This window comes from Argentina silus (assembly GCF_951799395.1).
Source record: "Argentina silus genome assembly, chromosome: 2".
NCBI lineage: Eukaryota > Metazoa > Chordata > Actinopteri > Argentiniformes > Argentinidae > Argentina > Argentina silus.
In genome coordinates, this window is record NC_139656.1 from 27,061,015 (window position 1) to 27,078,441 (window position 17,427).

The 17,427-nt window shown below is 45.8% G+C and overlaps 1 protein-coding gene across 2 annotated transcripts; it reads right to left on the reverse strand.

Annotated features, from left to right (window-relative positions):
• Positions 1-2,610: 2,610 nt before the first annotated feature.
• usp2b (ubiquitin specific peptidase 2b) lies at positions 2,611-12,755 on the reverse strand. Of its 2 annotated transcripts, none has more exons than XM_083691891.1 (12): positions 12,189-12,755; positions 7,708-7,755; positions 7,291-7,414; positions 6,455-6,566; positions 6,083-6,193; positions 5,568-5,632; positions 5,337-5,440; positions 5,081-5,161; positions 4,734-4,812; positions 3,946-4,053; positions 3,420-3,540; positions 2,611-3,196 (listed from the first exon to the last, which is right to left on the reverse strand). In XM_083691891.1, exons 1-12 carry the CDS (start codon positions 12,345-12,347, stop codon positions 3,112-3,114), a joined length of 1,197 nt encoding a protein of 398 aa, XP_083548017.1. In that variant the 5' UTR covers positions 12,348-12,755; the 3' UTR covers positions 2,611-3,111. The 2 variants fall into 2 exon arrangements, with proteins under 2 accessions (XP_083548017.1, XP_083548018.1); XM_083691892.1 differs by lacking the exon at positions 12,189-12,755 and adding an exon at positions 9,378-9,845.
• Positions 12,756-17,427: the final 4,672 nt, after the last annotated feature.

Genomic DNA, 17,427 nt, shown 5'->3' on the forward strand with positions numbered 1-17,427 from the left:
ATCGAAAGACACGTGTTTCATACCATTCCTCATTCCATTCTATGCATTACAATGAGCCCGTCCTCCAATTCCTACCTCTACCAGCCTCCCCTGGTGTGTATGTCATGGTGTGTGTTGTGTAGCCCAATAGCAATTGAGTGTACATGAGTGTGAGCGGAAGGATTGTGGGTAGGTCATGCGTGGATCACATGGGGCACACAGGTTAAGTGGCATGTATTAAAAAAAGATAGCAAAGAAAGGAGTGACATCTCCCCCTCTCCCAGTCCCTCCCCCAGTCCCTCCCTCTCCCTCCCCCAGTCCCTCCCATCTCAGCCCCTAACAGAGCAGCATATAAAATATTCATCCCTCTCTGAACAGCTGCTTTCTAAACAGGATCCAATTTAATCCAGCACAGCGTCCTGTTCAACTAAAGCCTCTAAGCTGCACTCACCATGCCTTGGAAGAAGAGAGAAGAGAGGGGGAGAAGAAGGGAAATAGGAGAGAGGGAAAGTAAGACAGAGAGAGAGCCAAAAACAGGTTTAACAAAATGTTATAGGCCTAATTCATCTGTCATAGTGTACTCCAATATTGGAGAGACGTAGCTACGAGTAGTAGCCACTAATGCTAATCTAATCAGGCCTTCATTCAATATTAAGGCAGGATCCTGGTACAACTAGAACACTGTATTTAAGGCAAGGTGGTAAACTAAGCATGGGCTAGTTTGCAGAGGGGATGACAGGGGACAGTGTAGCCACCATGTTGCTGATGGCAGGGTCCATGTCCCGGCCTCTCGGTCCAGTGGGCCCAGGCTTATGGGGGTTGTGTTACGCCTGACACACCAGCCAGCCCCAGTGAGATAATTCTATCCTTCTTCTCCTCACAAGCAGATCATCTGTGTTTAGCCTGGAAACCTTATCTGTGGAGTCAGTGAGAACACGCACACACACACACACACACACACACACTCATTAACCTGCCCTTGTTAATAAGATCAGTGATATAAAGATTAGAGACCAACTCAGAGGTCACTCAGAAGAGAGATAGTGAGGAAGGGTGAGGTCAAGGGATAGACATAGAGAGAGAGAGAGAGAGAGAGAAAGAAAGAGAGGCGCAACTGGGTTTCTGTACCTCTAAATAAGCCCTACACTAAATAACAACTGGCCACTGTGTTTGGGCCAAACTGCTACTGAGAGGATTTAGACTCAAATAACCTTGAAGGACACACACACACACACACACACACACACACACACACACACACTCATTAACCTGCCCTTGTTAATAAGATCAGTGATATAAAGATTAGAGACCAACTCAGAGGTCACTCAGAAGAGAGATAGTGAGGAAGGGTGAGGTCAAGGGATAGACATAGAGAGAGAGAGAGAGAGAGAGAGAAAGAAAGAGAGGCGCAACTGGGTTTCTGTACCTCTAAATAAGCCCTACACTAAATAACAACTGGCCACTGTGTTTGGGCCAAACTGCTACTGAGAGGATTTAGACTCAAATAACCTTGAAGGACACACACACACACACACACACACACACACACACACACACACACACACACACACACACACACACACACACACACACACACACACACACACACACACACACACACACACACACGATGTGGTAATCTCCCTTGGGACAATGTTAGTGGATACAACACCCTCCAGTGGATGCTCATTGAAATAACATCACTTTTGGAGTCTGTTACAGTCATACGTTTAAACAATAACGTGTAAAAGATCACTATCATGGCCATAAATAATGAATCAATCAGTTCTCTTATGTAATTGATCCCACAAAAAGACAAACATCTGACTATCTAACAGTAGTGGTTGACGTGGAGAAGATTGCACTGTTCATCTAAGTCCATGAAATGTTGGTGTCTTTGAATACGATAGCAAACAATGCAAATGTGAGCCACATTTTTTAAAGCGGAGTTGTTCTATTACTTTTTTCCGCCAAGTAAAAAAAAAAAGAAAACAATTTTGAGTATTCAATCTCCTATAGGCTTTCGCAACTGTAAACATACTGAAAAAGATCCAAGATACCAATTTTGTGTTTACATTTTATTCATTTATAGACATTTAATTGACTTTTTAGGGGGGGGGGGGAAGTCAACATAATTTATAATCTGCATTTGATACTTCAAAAAAGTCACTCTTCACTGTTCAAAATCAGTCATTGTTTGACATTTACTCTCCAGAAACAGATATGTTTTTAAATGATTAGTAGTACCACAGTACGGTTTACATTCATGTCGCTTCATAAATACAAAAATAAAACGTGTTTAGTCATAAAAACATCATCTCCATCTCGTTGTACCATGGCATCATGATACATCCGCTTGTCCAGAGTGTGAGGAGGGAGACCAGGGTCTCTCATTGTCTGGGAGGCAGACGAACATGTACAGGCCCTCTCTTTAGCCCTACTGCTCTGACATTACACCACCAGATGGCGACAGAGAGTGATCCATTCAAGCTTCTAAGGTCACAGATACAGGCTATAAAATGAAATAGTCATTTACAAGGAAAGGTCAACGTGATAAGTCTTTGACGTCTTGGCAGTGACCTTGAAACAGATGACCAAACTCCAGCGTGGCGTGTAGTAGTCCATGTTGAAGTGCATAGAGAGTTGTATTACTCATCGACCTTGAGAAAACACACACATACACACACACACACACACACACACACACACACACACACACACACACACACACACACACTCACACACACACACTCACACACACACACACTCACACACACCCAGCTCAATTTGTCCGCTCTCTCACAGGGTTGAGAGGTGAGTCTATTAGGGTAGTCCTTCAGCTTTCCCTCTACAACAGATATGATTGGCTGTGTTGCAGCCCAACCTACTGTCCACATCTGTAGAGTCCAGTGCCGGGCTTACAGTCGACACAGTCCACAGAGCAAGGCTCACAACGTTACTACTGAGACCCAACTCAATCCATAGGCTTACAGTACACACAGTCCACAGAGCAAGGCTCACAACGTTGACTACTGAGACCCAACTCAATCCATAGGCGGCAGGCTCTATGTAGTCCACTCTGCCAGGCTTTATGAAGTCTGTATGTCCGTGATATGTAGCTTTGGTTTCGTCCTACATGCGTGAGGAGGTGGCCAGCTCGTAGAAGAGCACGTAGGCGTCACTGCTGCGCACCTGGCTGGACGACATGGGGCTCACTCTGCACAGAGGAAACAGAGAAACATGGGTTAGAACTGCGCTGTCGACACACAATGCATGCACGCACCCACGCACACACACACACACACACACACACAGACACACGCATAGACACACACACACACACACACACACACACACACACACACACACACACCCTTTTATCAATTAAACGTGTTATGAAGCAGAAGAATGGTAATCTTGGTTGGGGTGGTATCTCATACCTGGAGTCGTTGTAGCTGTACCACTCTCCCAGGGAAGGGTTCCTACAGTAGGCTGTGTAGTGGCCGCCCAGAGTGTTCCCAGAGTGGTTGGACACTGCATAAAGGTTATACACTGCATTCGCTACAAAGGGAGACAGAAAGAGGGAGAAAGAAATGAATATTGTTTTTGTCATCACTCCCAAAATCCCAACAAACCCATTTATGTATTAAGCAATTCAGTTGACAGGGACAGTACACAAATGAACCAACATATCAGTTTACACACCAATGTAAACGTGTCAGAGTTAGCTAGAGAGCTCATTTACATCCCTCGTCCCTGAGGTCTCAGGTTAAAAAAAAACATCAAACATCAACACAAAAAAAAACAGCGTTACATTAGACAACAAAATAGTCAGCGTATTATACAGACGACAGACTTGTTTTCAGCCATGTCTTCAGTTTGTGTTGGTGAAAGTGTTTTGCAGCTTCCTAATCCAACCTAAATAACTGCCTCAACAAATACCACAGTTTTTTGTTATACACTTACTGCTGTTCTCAGAGGTGAATTCCCGCAGGTCCAGCTCCTTGAGGGGGAAGTTGACGAAGGTGGACAGCTTGCTGGTTCTGACCCAAGACTCTGAGAAGCGCTTGAGGTCTGGGAGAGGAGCTCGGTCAAGGAAGAGTACATACACAGTGGGCAGTACAGCTGTTAATGCTTTATCATTGCTTCATTAAAGGTCCAGTCTGTAGATTTTAAAATAGTGCTAAATGGCCATGATAAATCGGAAGCAAGGTATGAGATCACATGATAACCCATGAAGACCCATCTCTTCAGGCTACATCTTAACCGTCCCTCCTAAAGATCTCTTCATCCCCACTACCCCCCTGTACAAGTTTCTCTCCTGTTAAAAAAAAAAAAAAAAAAAAAAAAAAAAAAGTAATCCTTCCTTCTTCTAGCTTTGTGACTGCCAATAGCCCCTGGTCCTACCATAGATTACTTTTCTTATGATGACTGATGGATAGATGATTCATTTACTAAAACAAATGTTGTAAGTCACTTTGGATAAAGGTGTCTGCTAAATGGATAAAGGTGTCTGCTAAATGGATAAAGGTGTCTGCTAAATGCCATAAATGTAAATGTAATGATAGAGAACGTTCAGTGAAGAGTGCTACTTGGGTCCAAACAAAGGGCTTTCTTAAACTGCTGCCGTTTTCACACATTCAGTGAGGCGAGACAGGGCAGCAAAGTGCAAAACGACATGTTTCGCCTTTAAGCTCAAGATCACAGTAGCAGCTGAATTGTGAGGACAGCGTCTTCATGCAGGGGAAGGATACGTAGCACTAGGATCTGGGGGAACTTCTGGATGGTGAACTTCTTGGTGCATTTCCTTCGGGCTTTACATCTGTAGCACGTCTGGAAGGGGAGAGAGGGAGAGATCGGTCATGACAGGCTGCCCCTTGGACATGCAGAAAGACACTCCTACTGTACACTCGCGAGGGTGGAACTCTTCCTCATGATCTGTGCGCATCACTCAAACCGTCGCGCCCATTTTCCATTAACATCAATGAGAGATTCATGCAAACGAGTTAGGCGAGCGGATCTCGAGTTAGGATTCCCACAGCAGCAAACATGGACACACAGACGCGCATGAAACAGTACGATCAGAGAACCGCTCCCTTACCGGTTTCTCATCTCCATCCAGTACGTCCTCCTTGGTGAAGAGTCGCATGCAGTCCGTCAGACTCACCTCCCCTGAGCTTTTCTGTGGACACACAGACCCAGCACCTGTCAAGACCCTGTGTGTGTGTCTCTGTGTGTGTCTCTGTGTGTGTGTGTCTGTGTGTGTGTCTCTGTGTGTGTGTCTCTGTGTGTGTGTCTCCGTGAGCTACTGTGCTTGCGGTGTGTGTGTGTGTGCGTGTGTCCATGAGCACACTCACCTTGGCGATGGGTAGCGACAGGTCCCAGAATGGATCAAACACAGTGGAGCAGTAGCCACACTCATTGCAGGTCAGAGAGCTCTTCAGCTGGCCCACAAATAGATCTATAGAGATACACACACACACCAATTACACACAATATACACACACACACACACACACACACACACACACACACACACACACACACACACACACAGTTTTCAGTGTCTCACTGTCTCTGAGACTTACCGACCACTTTGCTGTCCTCCCTCTCCAGGTATTTGTTCCACATCCTCTTTCCTTTCTCGTCGTCACTGTGGAGGGGGACAAACACAGACCCCAGGTCAGCCTACAGTCACACAAACACAGACCCCAGGTCAGCCTACAGTCACACAAACACAGACCCCAGGTCAGCCTACAGTCACACAAACACAGACCCCAGGTCAGCCTACAGTCACACAAACACAGACCCCAGGTCAGCCTACAGTCACACAAACACAGACCCCAGGTCAGCCTACAATCACACACTAGCTGTTCTCTTCTACAGAAACAGAGTCTTGGTAAAAAAAAAAATGTTTCTAGCCAGGATCTGGTGTGAAGTCATGACCCGTTCGACGAGTGGCTACCGACCCGCTATAAGAGGAGACTCAAACCTACTTGACTGATCTTAGTGAATATGGGGCTTAGGGCCCGGTCAGGCCTGTCTCGTCCTATAGAGACAGAGAGGGGGGTCAGGGGGGGTCATGCTATAGCAGGTGACTTACGAGAGGTGGTCTAAGTCCTCCATTGGCACCCTGGGCCGCACCGTCACTCTGTTGACTTCGTTGTGGAGACCGTCCAGTAGGAACCGCAGGAACTCCTGAGCATCCTGCTGACTGGAGGAGAGACAGAACGAGAGAGAGAGAGAGAGAGAGAGAGAGAGAGAGAGAGAGAGAGAGAGAGAGTTACTTTAACCGTTTTTTATTTCAACCACTCAACCGTAAAAGGAGAGTCCTAAAAAACCAAGAGGGCTGCAATGAGTTCCCATATACTGTATTTTGGTGCAGAGAGAGCGAGAGAGAGAGAAAGAGAGGGGGGAGGGGGGAAAGCAAGACAAAAGATTTAGATATGCCTGTGAGTAGGGGTGAGGCACTTACTTGTACCCCACAAATTTGGGAGCATATTTCTGGATCTGAGTCTTAAAGTCCGAGGGACTGATCGCCTCACTGCTAACAGATGTCCACAGGGTCTGGGTGAGTTTGGCAAACTCTGGTGTGGAGAGAGAGAGAGAGAGAGAGAGAGAGAAGGGGGAGAGAGAGAGAGAGAGAGAGAAAGGGGGGGACAGAGAGAGCGAGGAGAGGAGAGAAAATGAGACCACTTTTCAAGCCCTTGTACTGTTAAGCTGGGGTCACATTGCAGGGGAAACGAGCCATGCAAAGAATAACAATCAGGCGAGGCCTTCCTAGCAACTGTACCAATGTTAACCATCTCTAAACCCTGTCTGTGTTAACCATCTCTAAACCCTGTCTGCGCTGCAGCTGTTTGCACACAAAAGCTTTGTTTCATATCAACTAAATAACTAAATGTTCATACATTAAGAACAATCAAACTAAGAACAACTATCAACATAACTGAATGACAAAGACACATGCCATGATAATATATCTTGAGAGAATATACGTTAATACATACAGTTGTTGAGTAGCCACATTAAATAAGACAATATGCTGTGGTTTCTCTGGTTTAGAGGTGGATATCCATATCTGTTGTCTGACTTAGGTCTCTGTTGTCTGACTTAGGTCTCTGTCGTGTGTGTGTGTGTGTGTGTGCGTGTGCGTGTGTGTGTGTGTGTCTTACCCACCATGAGAGCAGCCTTGGACTGCTGTCTGACTTAAGTCTCTATTGTCTGACTTAGGTCTCTGTCGTGTGTGTGTGTGTGCGTGTGCGTGTGCGTGTGTGTGTGTGTGTGTGCGTGTGCGTGTGTGTGTCTTACCCTCCATGAGAGCAGCCTTGGACCTGCAGTTGTTGTTGAGGTCTGTGCGGTGTGTGTTCCTCAGGCAGTAGTCCCTCAGATCAGGGGTGTTACTCAGACACTGCAGGATGGAGTTCATGAAACACTACACAGAGAAAGAGAGAGAGAGAGAGAGAACAGGAGGAGAGAGAGATGGAAAAGGAGGAGGAGAGAGAGGGAAGAGAAAGAGAGAGAGAGAGAGAGAGACAGGTACGATTTAGACAACAGCAGAATTCATTTCAATGACCGAGATTGGACATTTCAGACATAACACCTGCTTCAGAGCAGACGTAAACACGTTATAGAAACAGACACACATGTTGGACTTGTATACATTCCTTTATAAAGTGCTTGAGTAAAACAGTAGAGTAAAACAGAGGAGTATAGGAGTATACGTACTGTGTTGCCAAGGTTCCTTAGTCCGACCAGGCCTTGAGGACTCTTGTTCTGTTTAGACAGAGAAAGAGAGAGAGAGAGAGAGAGAGAGAGAGAGAGACTTGTTTCAGCATGGCAGAAAACATTGTTTATTCACTACCTGACATTAGACCACCTAGAAGACCGGTTTTAACCTGCTCATGTGAATAGAAATGGAACACTTTGATTTATTTTATTGATAGCCTCATGGCCTGAGGGAATACCGCATATAGATTCTCTCAGACGCAGCCTTGGACTGAAAACATATACTGTACACTATCAATACGTGGCAGAACTGGCTGCATACACTGAACATAATGTTGAGTGAAGTGGTGTATCGTTGCTTGACCTAGGGGTGTTTGAAGGTCAAAATGGTGGTGGCGACTACGTCACGAGTGGTGTGTTCTGTGCGGCACAGGACAAAGTCAGCCAATGACGCTGCTTGTCATTCCCTCAAAATACAAACAATCCCATCTGTGGCATCAAATCAAAAACAAACTAATCAACTTATCAACGCTGGATCGGCACCAAGGCCGAGATAAATCAAATCCCCCTTAACTCTGTATTGCTGCGTTGTTCTGGACACATAGATGACATCCGGCCTGTGCTGCTCGGTATAGTCTGCATACTGAACATACAGCGCATTCTTTAGATACAGTACCAATCAAAAGTTTGGACACACCTTGCCAAGAGTGTGCAAAGCCCATCATCAAAGCAAAAGGTGGCTACTTTGAAGAATTTAAAATATAAAACATATCCTGGTTTGTTTAACACTTTTTTTGTTTACTACATAATTCCATATGTGTTCCTTCATAGTTTTGATTTAATCTACAATGTAGAAAATAATTAAAAATAAAGAAAAACCATTGAATGAGAAGGTGTGTCCAGGCTTTTGACTGGTACTGTAGATAGGTACTTTATTGATCCCCGAGGGGAAATGAAGGCGTTACAGCAGCTCACATCACAAACAACAACCACAACAACAACAACAACAACCTAATGAAGTGACAATAGAATAATCTAATAAAATAAGACATCTGAAACATTTCCTGGTGTGTGTTTGAGCACCTCCCGGCGGGGTGAGTCACATACGTGTCACGTGACTCCACCGCTGTTGGAATGTGCCACAGCTCGGTTACGGAGAGAGGTGTCATCATCAATTCCACGAACTGAACGAACGTTGCTATACCCTCCTTACGCCCCCCCGAGTCTGATTGGTTCATCATGACTGCCATGGTGGTGTCAGCGTGGCACGCAGGGGTGACGACCAAATATGGCAGGACTTGAGGTTCACAGAGATTTTTGCTTTGGGCTGATGGTTTCAAATGGCCTTGAGGTATGAAGAAATCATTTCACTGGATAACTCAAACCAAAAGAAGCGCACAGACTCTCTGTATTGCTTTCGTTTCAGCGGAAACTTGGCTGGTGTCAGTGTCAGGGTCAACAATCTAATCGTGAGACGTGACACGTGAGGGTGTGATGTACACCCATGTAAAATACCATTCAAAATGAAACCACCAGATCACACTGTGGAAAGGTCAAGTGGATGAATGGATAATGGATAACCATTTTACTGGCATACGTTTTCACCTCCCCACAATGCACACGAGTGTCAATCCAAGGATCATGTGTACAGTCTTTGTCAGTGAGCTTACAAGAAGTTACACATTGGTGTCTTCTCCAATCTGGTTGAATCATTGGTGAGAGTGGAACGTGTCTGTCTTCGTGAGTGAGTTCCGCTATGCTTCAATGCCACTGCTGACGGTAGAGGAGCCACCCGGACACACCAGCAGCACCAAAGACGTCACACACAATCTCTCACACACACACACACACACACACACACACACACACACACACACACACACACACACACACACACACACACATACACATACACATACACATACACACACACACACACACACACACACACACACACTTGAGTTCACAGTAAAGCATTACATCAAATGTCAGGAAGAACCCAAAATATAACAAAGGTCATACAGATATCATGGAAACTTTGGCACCTTTTTTTTACCACATAACTAAATTTCCCATAACAGTCGACAACGAGCAATATCTTGGAAGCTGCTTAGCTGCTTATGTCATGACTGCACATGACCAAGGCTACCAAATATCAGTACCTCCCCCAACCCCCCCCCCCCCCCCCCCACACACACACACACGGACGTCAACGAAGGAACAACAGTCGTCTGATACACGTGAGTAACTCATGTCCCTGTGATCTCACACCCCACGTCACATAGCACTCCACTACCACTTCTCACACAGAGGCAGGTACCAAATGCCTCATACGGCAGTGGTGTGGAGGCTTGGAGGAGGTACCAAACACCGTCACGCCATCCATTCCCCGCTCCATTCCACGTGTTACAACGAGCCCGTACCTCCGACGTCTACCTCCACCAGCCTCCCCACTGGCGTTGTCTCGAGGTCAGGCTCGTTGAGGTAGAGTGCCGGACATGGCCGGACATGGCCAGAAGGTCTGGCACAACGGCGCGTTGTTAGAGTTTGAGACTGGCCATATGGCGTGAGCCCCACGCACAGGGTCAGCTTCTCACACCCGAGGTAGAAATAGAGCTGAGAGCCAGTACACTGATACAGTGATTACTGTAGGGAGGCTGGAGGAGTGCTTGGCTCTGTCAGCGTGTGGTTTCGCTCAGGAGTCTGGACGCAGAGGGGGGGTCCAGAAAACAGGGGCTGTGATTGGCTCACGGCCCTGGCACTGTCCTGAGGATACAGGCTTGCCACTGGTTGGCACCGGTTGAAAGTGCGAGAGCAGAGGGAGAACGTGCTGTTCCAACCTGACTGTGCCGGGCTTGTCACAGCCAAACAAATTGTCACTGAGAGACACACACACACACAGACACACACACACCTCCCTGGGGGCTGACCTCTCTGAACTCTTCATATAAACTCCTAATATAACCCAAACACTATGACCACACACACTGACAATGTGAGAGATTGTTATCAGTGTGAGGGGTGCTGATTAAGGAACATCCAGACCTAGACGACTGACTTTAGGACAGCCATATCTTCAGGCCCTCGGCCGTTCTCAGAACCTGTGCTCTATCACACTGTACTGTACAGAGATAAGAGAACATTCTTGGAGACAGACATTCCTTATCTGAGTGTTCGTTCCTAAAAAATGTATGCAATGTCACGCCCCAATTGTTGCAGTGACACGGGTCAAACCATGTTCTTAGCCTGTGTTGTTATATAATGCATAGACAAGGGTTAGAATCACCAGACAAGTGCTCATATGGCTTCAACTGGAAGGACATGGAACAGCTCTCTTGTTAAATGTATATTGCGGCTTAGTGTCACTGGGTGCACCATGGTGGTTTGTTTGGTTTTACATGGAGGCTTGTTGGAGTGATACGTTATCAGGTAGGGTTGATAGCGGTGCTGTGATCCTAGTTGTCCAGTAGGGGTCATCCTGTCACAGCCTCAGGGTTCATGTGAGGCTGCCTGACGATATCTCTGTTCTGCATCGTCATGTTGTGGTATTTCCAGATCAATATGCACCGGTCCTAAAATACATGATGTCATATGTGGTGTTTTAATAGTGCAACATTATATAGGCCTAATGATTTCCCCCTTTAATGACATCTCTTTGCAACATAAGTCCTTGAAGTTAGAACTTTCATGTTGTGGTCAGATCTTTGGCAGCGGTGTGGAGGCCTAGAGGACGCACTGAACGCCATATTACGTAACCAAGTCAGCTGCGCCGGGTTACGACACAGTGACGGGCTGCGCGACAATTCCGCGCTTTTCAGAATTCTGATGAAAGCCTTTTTCAATGTCAAACTATTCAGAACTCGGTAATCAAGCCTGGCCTGTTATGAGACCAACCCGGCTGGCATACACAATCTTTGGACCCCAAATCTATAGGCGGTAAGGAAACCAATCGGACATACATTCCACCACACACTCACACGCAGCCAGCCAGCCAGCCATCAAATCAGTTTCCAAACCCCTCATCCCGCTGGGGCTTATCACAACCCAGCACAACTTAAGACTGGGCATAAATAACTCTAACAATTACTTTTAACAATTCACTTTTAGAATAACTATTCATGGCCAGACAAATTCCAAGTCCCAATAGCTTGTGTGTGAGCAGTTTGAGGTTCAAGCATTAAACTATTTCATAACACATTAAATTTGTTGCTGACAGAGTAAAAGTGGCATTATGTAAGTACGCCGCTGCCCAACGTGCTGATGAGGTTAACGTTGGTCAGTGAGTCGCAGTTGGCTATACAACACTACAATATCCTAAAACATCACTGTCTCCAACCGCCGGTAGGCCCACAGTCAATCATTGCCAAATTGTCCAGCATATAGAATGAGTCTAGAGGGTCAACATTTGCGAAATGATGGGCTATCGGCTGTATGGACAAGCTGAATATGCGTGCAGACAGCATAGGCTGAGGCTCACTCACCTTGGCTTGATTGATAAGCAGACCCACAAATGTGGACATCAACATAGACCGCGACATTGGAGGACTCTTTCGCCGCAGATCCTGCTTTATGAAGGGGAAAGCGGTGGCCGGAGGCTCCTCTGGTACTGTCACCGTGTACGACTGTCGCATACTAGGCATGATGGCGGTGTGGCGTCTGGTCTACAGCAGAAGATACAGTATATATATATATATGCTGTGACGATGATGAAAAGTTGTCAACCGCGATTGTAACAGTGGCTGGTCCTGCGTAATGTTGTTGCGAAGATGTTCTCATCAAGTTGCCTTGACGCGGTGATAAATTCTAGTTTCCCCGTTTGACACTTGATACGGTCAAACGAATCAGGAGCTAATCAATCGTATACAGTCCTTCAGGGGTGAAACAGCCCGATAGATATGGTGGATTATAATAAATACAAAAGTACTACTTCACCGGTGCCAAATTTACGTAGACATACACCTCAGTCTAAAATAGTAGCCTTCTGCTATCTGTCTGCTGACTGAGGGCTTGACGAGATCCAAGTCGGTTTTAAATGGCAACTCCTCTCAGCACTGTGTAGGTTGAAGAATAGACGCGAGTTGGTGAGCTCTTTCGTTTTACTACACGCCGCACACGCCCCCTCGGATTCAGTCGGACGTCACAAAATGCTTCATGCTTTAGTCCAGACGTCAAACAGCACAGAGGACGAGACCCTTTCCACGACACGACACGGAGGAGGAGAAGGTGGAGGAGGAGGTGGAGGAGGTGTAGGTGGAGGAGTGCATGTAGGACAATATCTATCTATCTATCTGTTACCGGTCTCTGTCTGCTACCATTAGAAACCATTACAGACCTTTACAAGACACCTTTAGGAACCAGAACATCACCCATAGAAACCACTGTAGTGTTTTTTCACCTAATGTGTTTCTACTGCTTTTTAGCAGGATGTTGACTCTCTCTGACTGTCTTCATCAGCTTTCGTGCATTACAATTGGCTTCTTTAACCTTAGTTATTGAGTTGAATTTGACCATTTCATGCATCGTAACACTGTAATGACAGAAGTCCTAAGAATTGTAAAATAGTGATCATCAAAGTCAAAGTCAAAGTCAAAGTGGCTTTAATGTCAATTCTTCACATGTCAAGACATACAAAGGAATCGAGAGGACGTTCCTCACTCTCCCACGGTGAGACAGATAAAGTGCCCAGGCACAACAGATAAGACAAGACATACTAAAAGTAAAACATTCAATTGCACAACAGATAAGACATTTACTAGTGCTAGGATGATCATGCTTAAAAGTAAAAGATAGTATCATCCCACGTGGGCTGTCACCTCATTGGTTTACATGGCTTCAATCTTTACCCTTTTGTTAAATTATTGGTAAGTTGTTGTTTTTTTTTTAGCTTTTTTCAACATGGTGGACCATGTGTGGACAGCTGAAAGTGATTTTTCTCTCTCCCTCCCTCGCTCACTCGCTCTCACCTATTGTTTGAAAGCGGACTCAGAGTTGGACTCATAAATTCCACTAAAACTTGCTGCAAGGACCTGTCATTCTCAAACAGTCTATTTTTTAATGCAATTTCCACCAGTTATGTGCCCACATGTTTTGTAATTGGGGAACATTCCCAAAACACCCTGGCCAAAGTTTCCGGAAATTGATTGAAAACATTCCACCCCTTTGCAACCCTCAACATCAATATTGCCAATTGAGCCATTTTCATACACCAACATTTTTAGATGTTAGAAAGGTAGAAACGTACATCACGGCGTAATACTCTCCTAACTATGGTCATGTGTCTGCAGAATGTTGTTAATGAATTACAAAACTGGGGTTTAGTTGTGAGATGCAACAGACTATTTGCCCAACCAGTCTCTTTCCCCTGGATTTATCTTCACATGTGATTTCTACCATGTGTGTTTGATACCATTTCTCATTCCATTCCATGCATTACAATGAGCCATCATCCGATTTCTACCTCCAGCAGCCTCCACAGAGTTGTCATGCCAGCTTCTCCCTGCACATAGCGACATAATCCCACCGCTTGCCTCATCCCACAGCTGCTGTATCTGAGTCTGGTATGCCAGGCTACCCCCACCAGCCACCACTGTCTAAGTTAATATTCAATCCCTCCGCTCACGGGCCACCAAGAAATACATGTAACACTCCCGAAACATAATGAGACCAGAGAAACCAGAGGAGCCTGCTCAGCGCCATTGCGAAACATCCCTCTCGTTGCCCGTCATTACATAAGTAGCATCAAAAGCAGCATGGAACTGGACCGGTCCCTGTGAATAATTGCATTCCTCTTATGAAACGCCACCCTGAAACGACATTATGTAAGTCCTGTGAGAAACTCTGTTTACAAGCAGTTAGGAGTGCCTGTCGTACCGCATAACCTGGTCTAGATTTAGTTTTAGAGAGGGGTAGATATTGAGATTATGTCATCATGAATAACATACTGCCTGGACAGGCTTCTTGGCACAGAAGACAAAGATAGTGGAGACGAAGCACAACCCCCTATTATCTAATCAGTGCTAAGCTGTTACCTACAGTATATCAATGCTTAACTAACCCTGACAGCCAGTAGTATCTACACTCCACTCAATTCAGAGTCACATTCAGAAAATGTTATTGTCCTACATTACAAAACACGTATAACACGTATAACACAAAGACAATTAATATACAGATACACAGGCATAATATCACACTAAAGTGCAGCATCAGTGATAACAGCAAAAAAAAGGGCAATGTTGAGTCAAGCGGGGCCATAAAAACAGTCCGTAAACTTCCATAAGTGTGGTGTTGACAGTGTACAGTATCAGCCTGTTTCTGCCTGTGAGTCATGGATGCCTAATATTCCCTCGCTCTGACTGTTCCACCTGTTTGAAGGCCAAGACAGTTGAAGCATTCAACAAGGCTGGGGTCCCAGAGTGGATGGGCTAAGGGAGGGCCGGGGAGGGGGGGGGGGTCTATGATCACAAGCAACATTCTTGGCCCCCTGCCAGCTCTGATCACATGACCTTCACTGGCCCAGCTGAGGAAAACAGAATGAAGGGGCCACAGTCTCAACACTGACCCCAGCTGTGACCTCATGGCATTAACATAAGAACATTACACAAGAAGGACCTAACCCCAAATAGCCCATTTTCTACTATTTTTTTTTACATTACTGTAAGCCCACTAAAAGAAACGTTCTGTAAGTCGGTCAATTATAACACAATGGGACACAATGTGTGCCACTCAAGTCAAGACAGGTCTTAGGTGTGTAGGGTGATTAATCAAACCACCGAAGCCAAATGTACAACAGCCACAACCCCAATGCAGAGGTTTATTGTTAGTTGAATACTCCCCTGCTCAACCATTGACCCATATAGGGCAGCTTCAGACAGTTTTATGTTGCACAAACTACCGGGTCAGCAAGGTTAGGGTGGGGAGGGGGGGGCGTAGGAATTGGAGCGAAGCAGACAAGTGAGAAAAGTCTATGTACAAATTTCTATAAATACTTGAAGCACACAAGTGGGAGAAAAGTAATCATAAAATGCAGGATTTCGTTCGATATGAGTATTGTGAATAAATAAATATATGATAGTATATTGCAATGATGATGATGATGAATAAATACATATGCATTTAGGTTGTGTATATCTCTATCTACACCGTACACGAGGAGCCCTACATGTGCATTGGGATGTACATCTTCTACGTACAAATGTCTATAAATTCACGACAACAGAGCAGCATACTAAACGCTAAAGGCAATTACACAGCCGCTGCGATGAGCACTGTCCCCATATCAAGACAAGACGCTGCGCATTAGCTCAGACTCTGAGCCCTAGAGAGTGACAATGAGAGACAGATGAGAGAGGGAGGGAGGGAGGGAGGGAGGGAGAGAAAGAAACGAAAGAAAGCGTGGCTTCAACTCTGTAACAACAGAGTGGCAGCCAGGGCATGGGAGTCGACACAGTCTAAAATAAGCTGCAGACAGAGTGATGTCACCGGGACCACTGCAGTGATTTAGACTGCTCTGGGCCCCTAAATAGCTCCCAGAAACACATCCAGCGTTTCCTGAGGAAGGCTGGCCAGGAGGCCGCAGCAGCCTGACCAGGACTGACGTGTCCGACATTGGACAGGTCACACCGCACTGCCACAGGGACTGAGTGACTGACGCAGTGTCACACCAACACACTTGCTCACGCACACACACACACACACACACACACACACACACACACACACACACACACACACACACACACACACACATTCGCATCACCACAGGGGACAGGACTGAGTGAATGACACAGTACTAACACACACACACATCCGCTCATTAGTGCGTCCTTCTGGGAGAAGAGCTAAACGATGAGCAAAACACCCACAAACAGCTACGCTGCTACAACGGCGTCATCTCTCAACAAACTGAGCACATAATGATTGCAATTGCTTATGTAAAGGAGTCAGTGACATATTGTGTCAAAAAACCCCACAAAAACTATAATATAACCCTCACACCTGCAAGAGGTTACAAGTGATAACCCTTACCCTCTAACTGACCCTAACCAAGAGGCCTTACTCTGACAAGAGGCCGGACTCTGACCCCATAACTGCCTCTCAGCTCTGGGCCACTCATCTTCCCCACTCAGCTCTGCGGTGCAGCAACTTTAAGCAGGGACGGCACTCAGGCAGTGTCTGAGACATTCCAGCCTGTAACCTGAGCCCCTCCATTACCATTGCTACGGTAATCCAAAGACACTCTCTCAGGGGGACGGTGTTCTCAGGGCAGACACTCTAGACAGAGGCACCTTTGAGCTAATTAATACTAGATCTGCGCCCCAGTCTGAATCCAGTTGGCAGACTCGACCAAAGCCAGAGTTGGACCCATTTGACCTCGGAATACGTAAATGGAAGATATATTTATAAAGATAAATCACACCCTGTCCTTCCTTCAAGGTTCAAACTTGAACTGACGAGTATTCCATTCATGATTCATGAGGAGTCTTCGGTCCTTCTCAGTCAAAAAGCAATGTGGAAGTAAAATAGAGCATTGGACTCTTGAGGACAGCGCAGCCTGAGCCCTAGGCTATTCCAACAGTAACAGGTAGTAGTGCTGCACTGGTGATGCTGGTGTATGTATGTCAGGGAAGGTAGCAATCAGAAGACGGGGGTCATTCTAAGGCATCATGCAACAGAATGAGGAATGGTATCAAACACACATGTTTGCTACCATTCCTCATT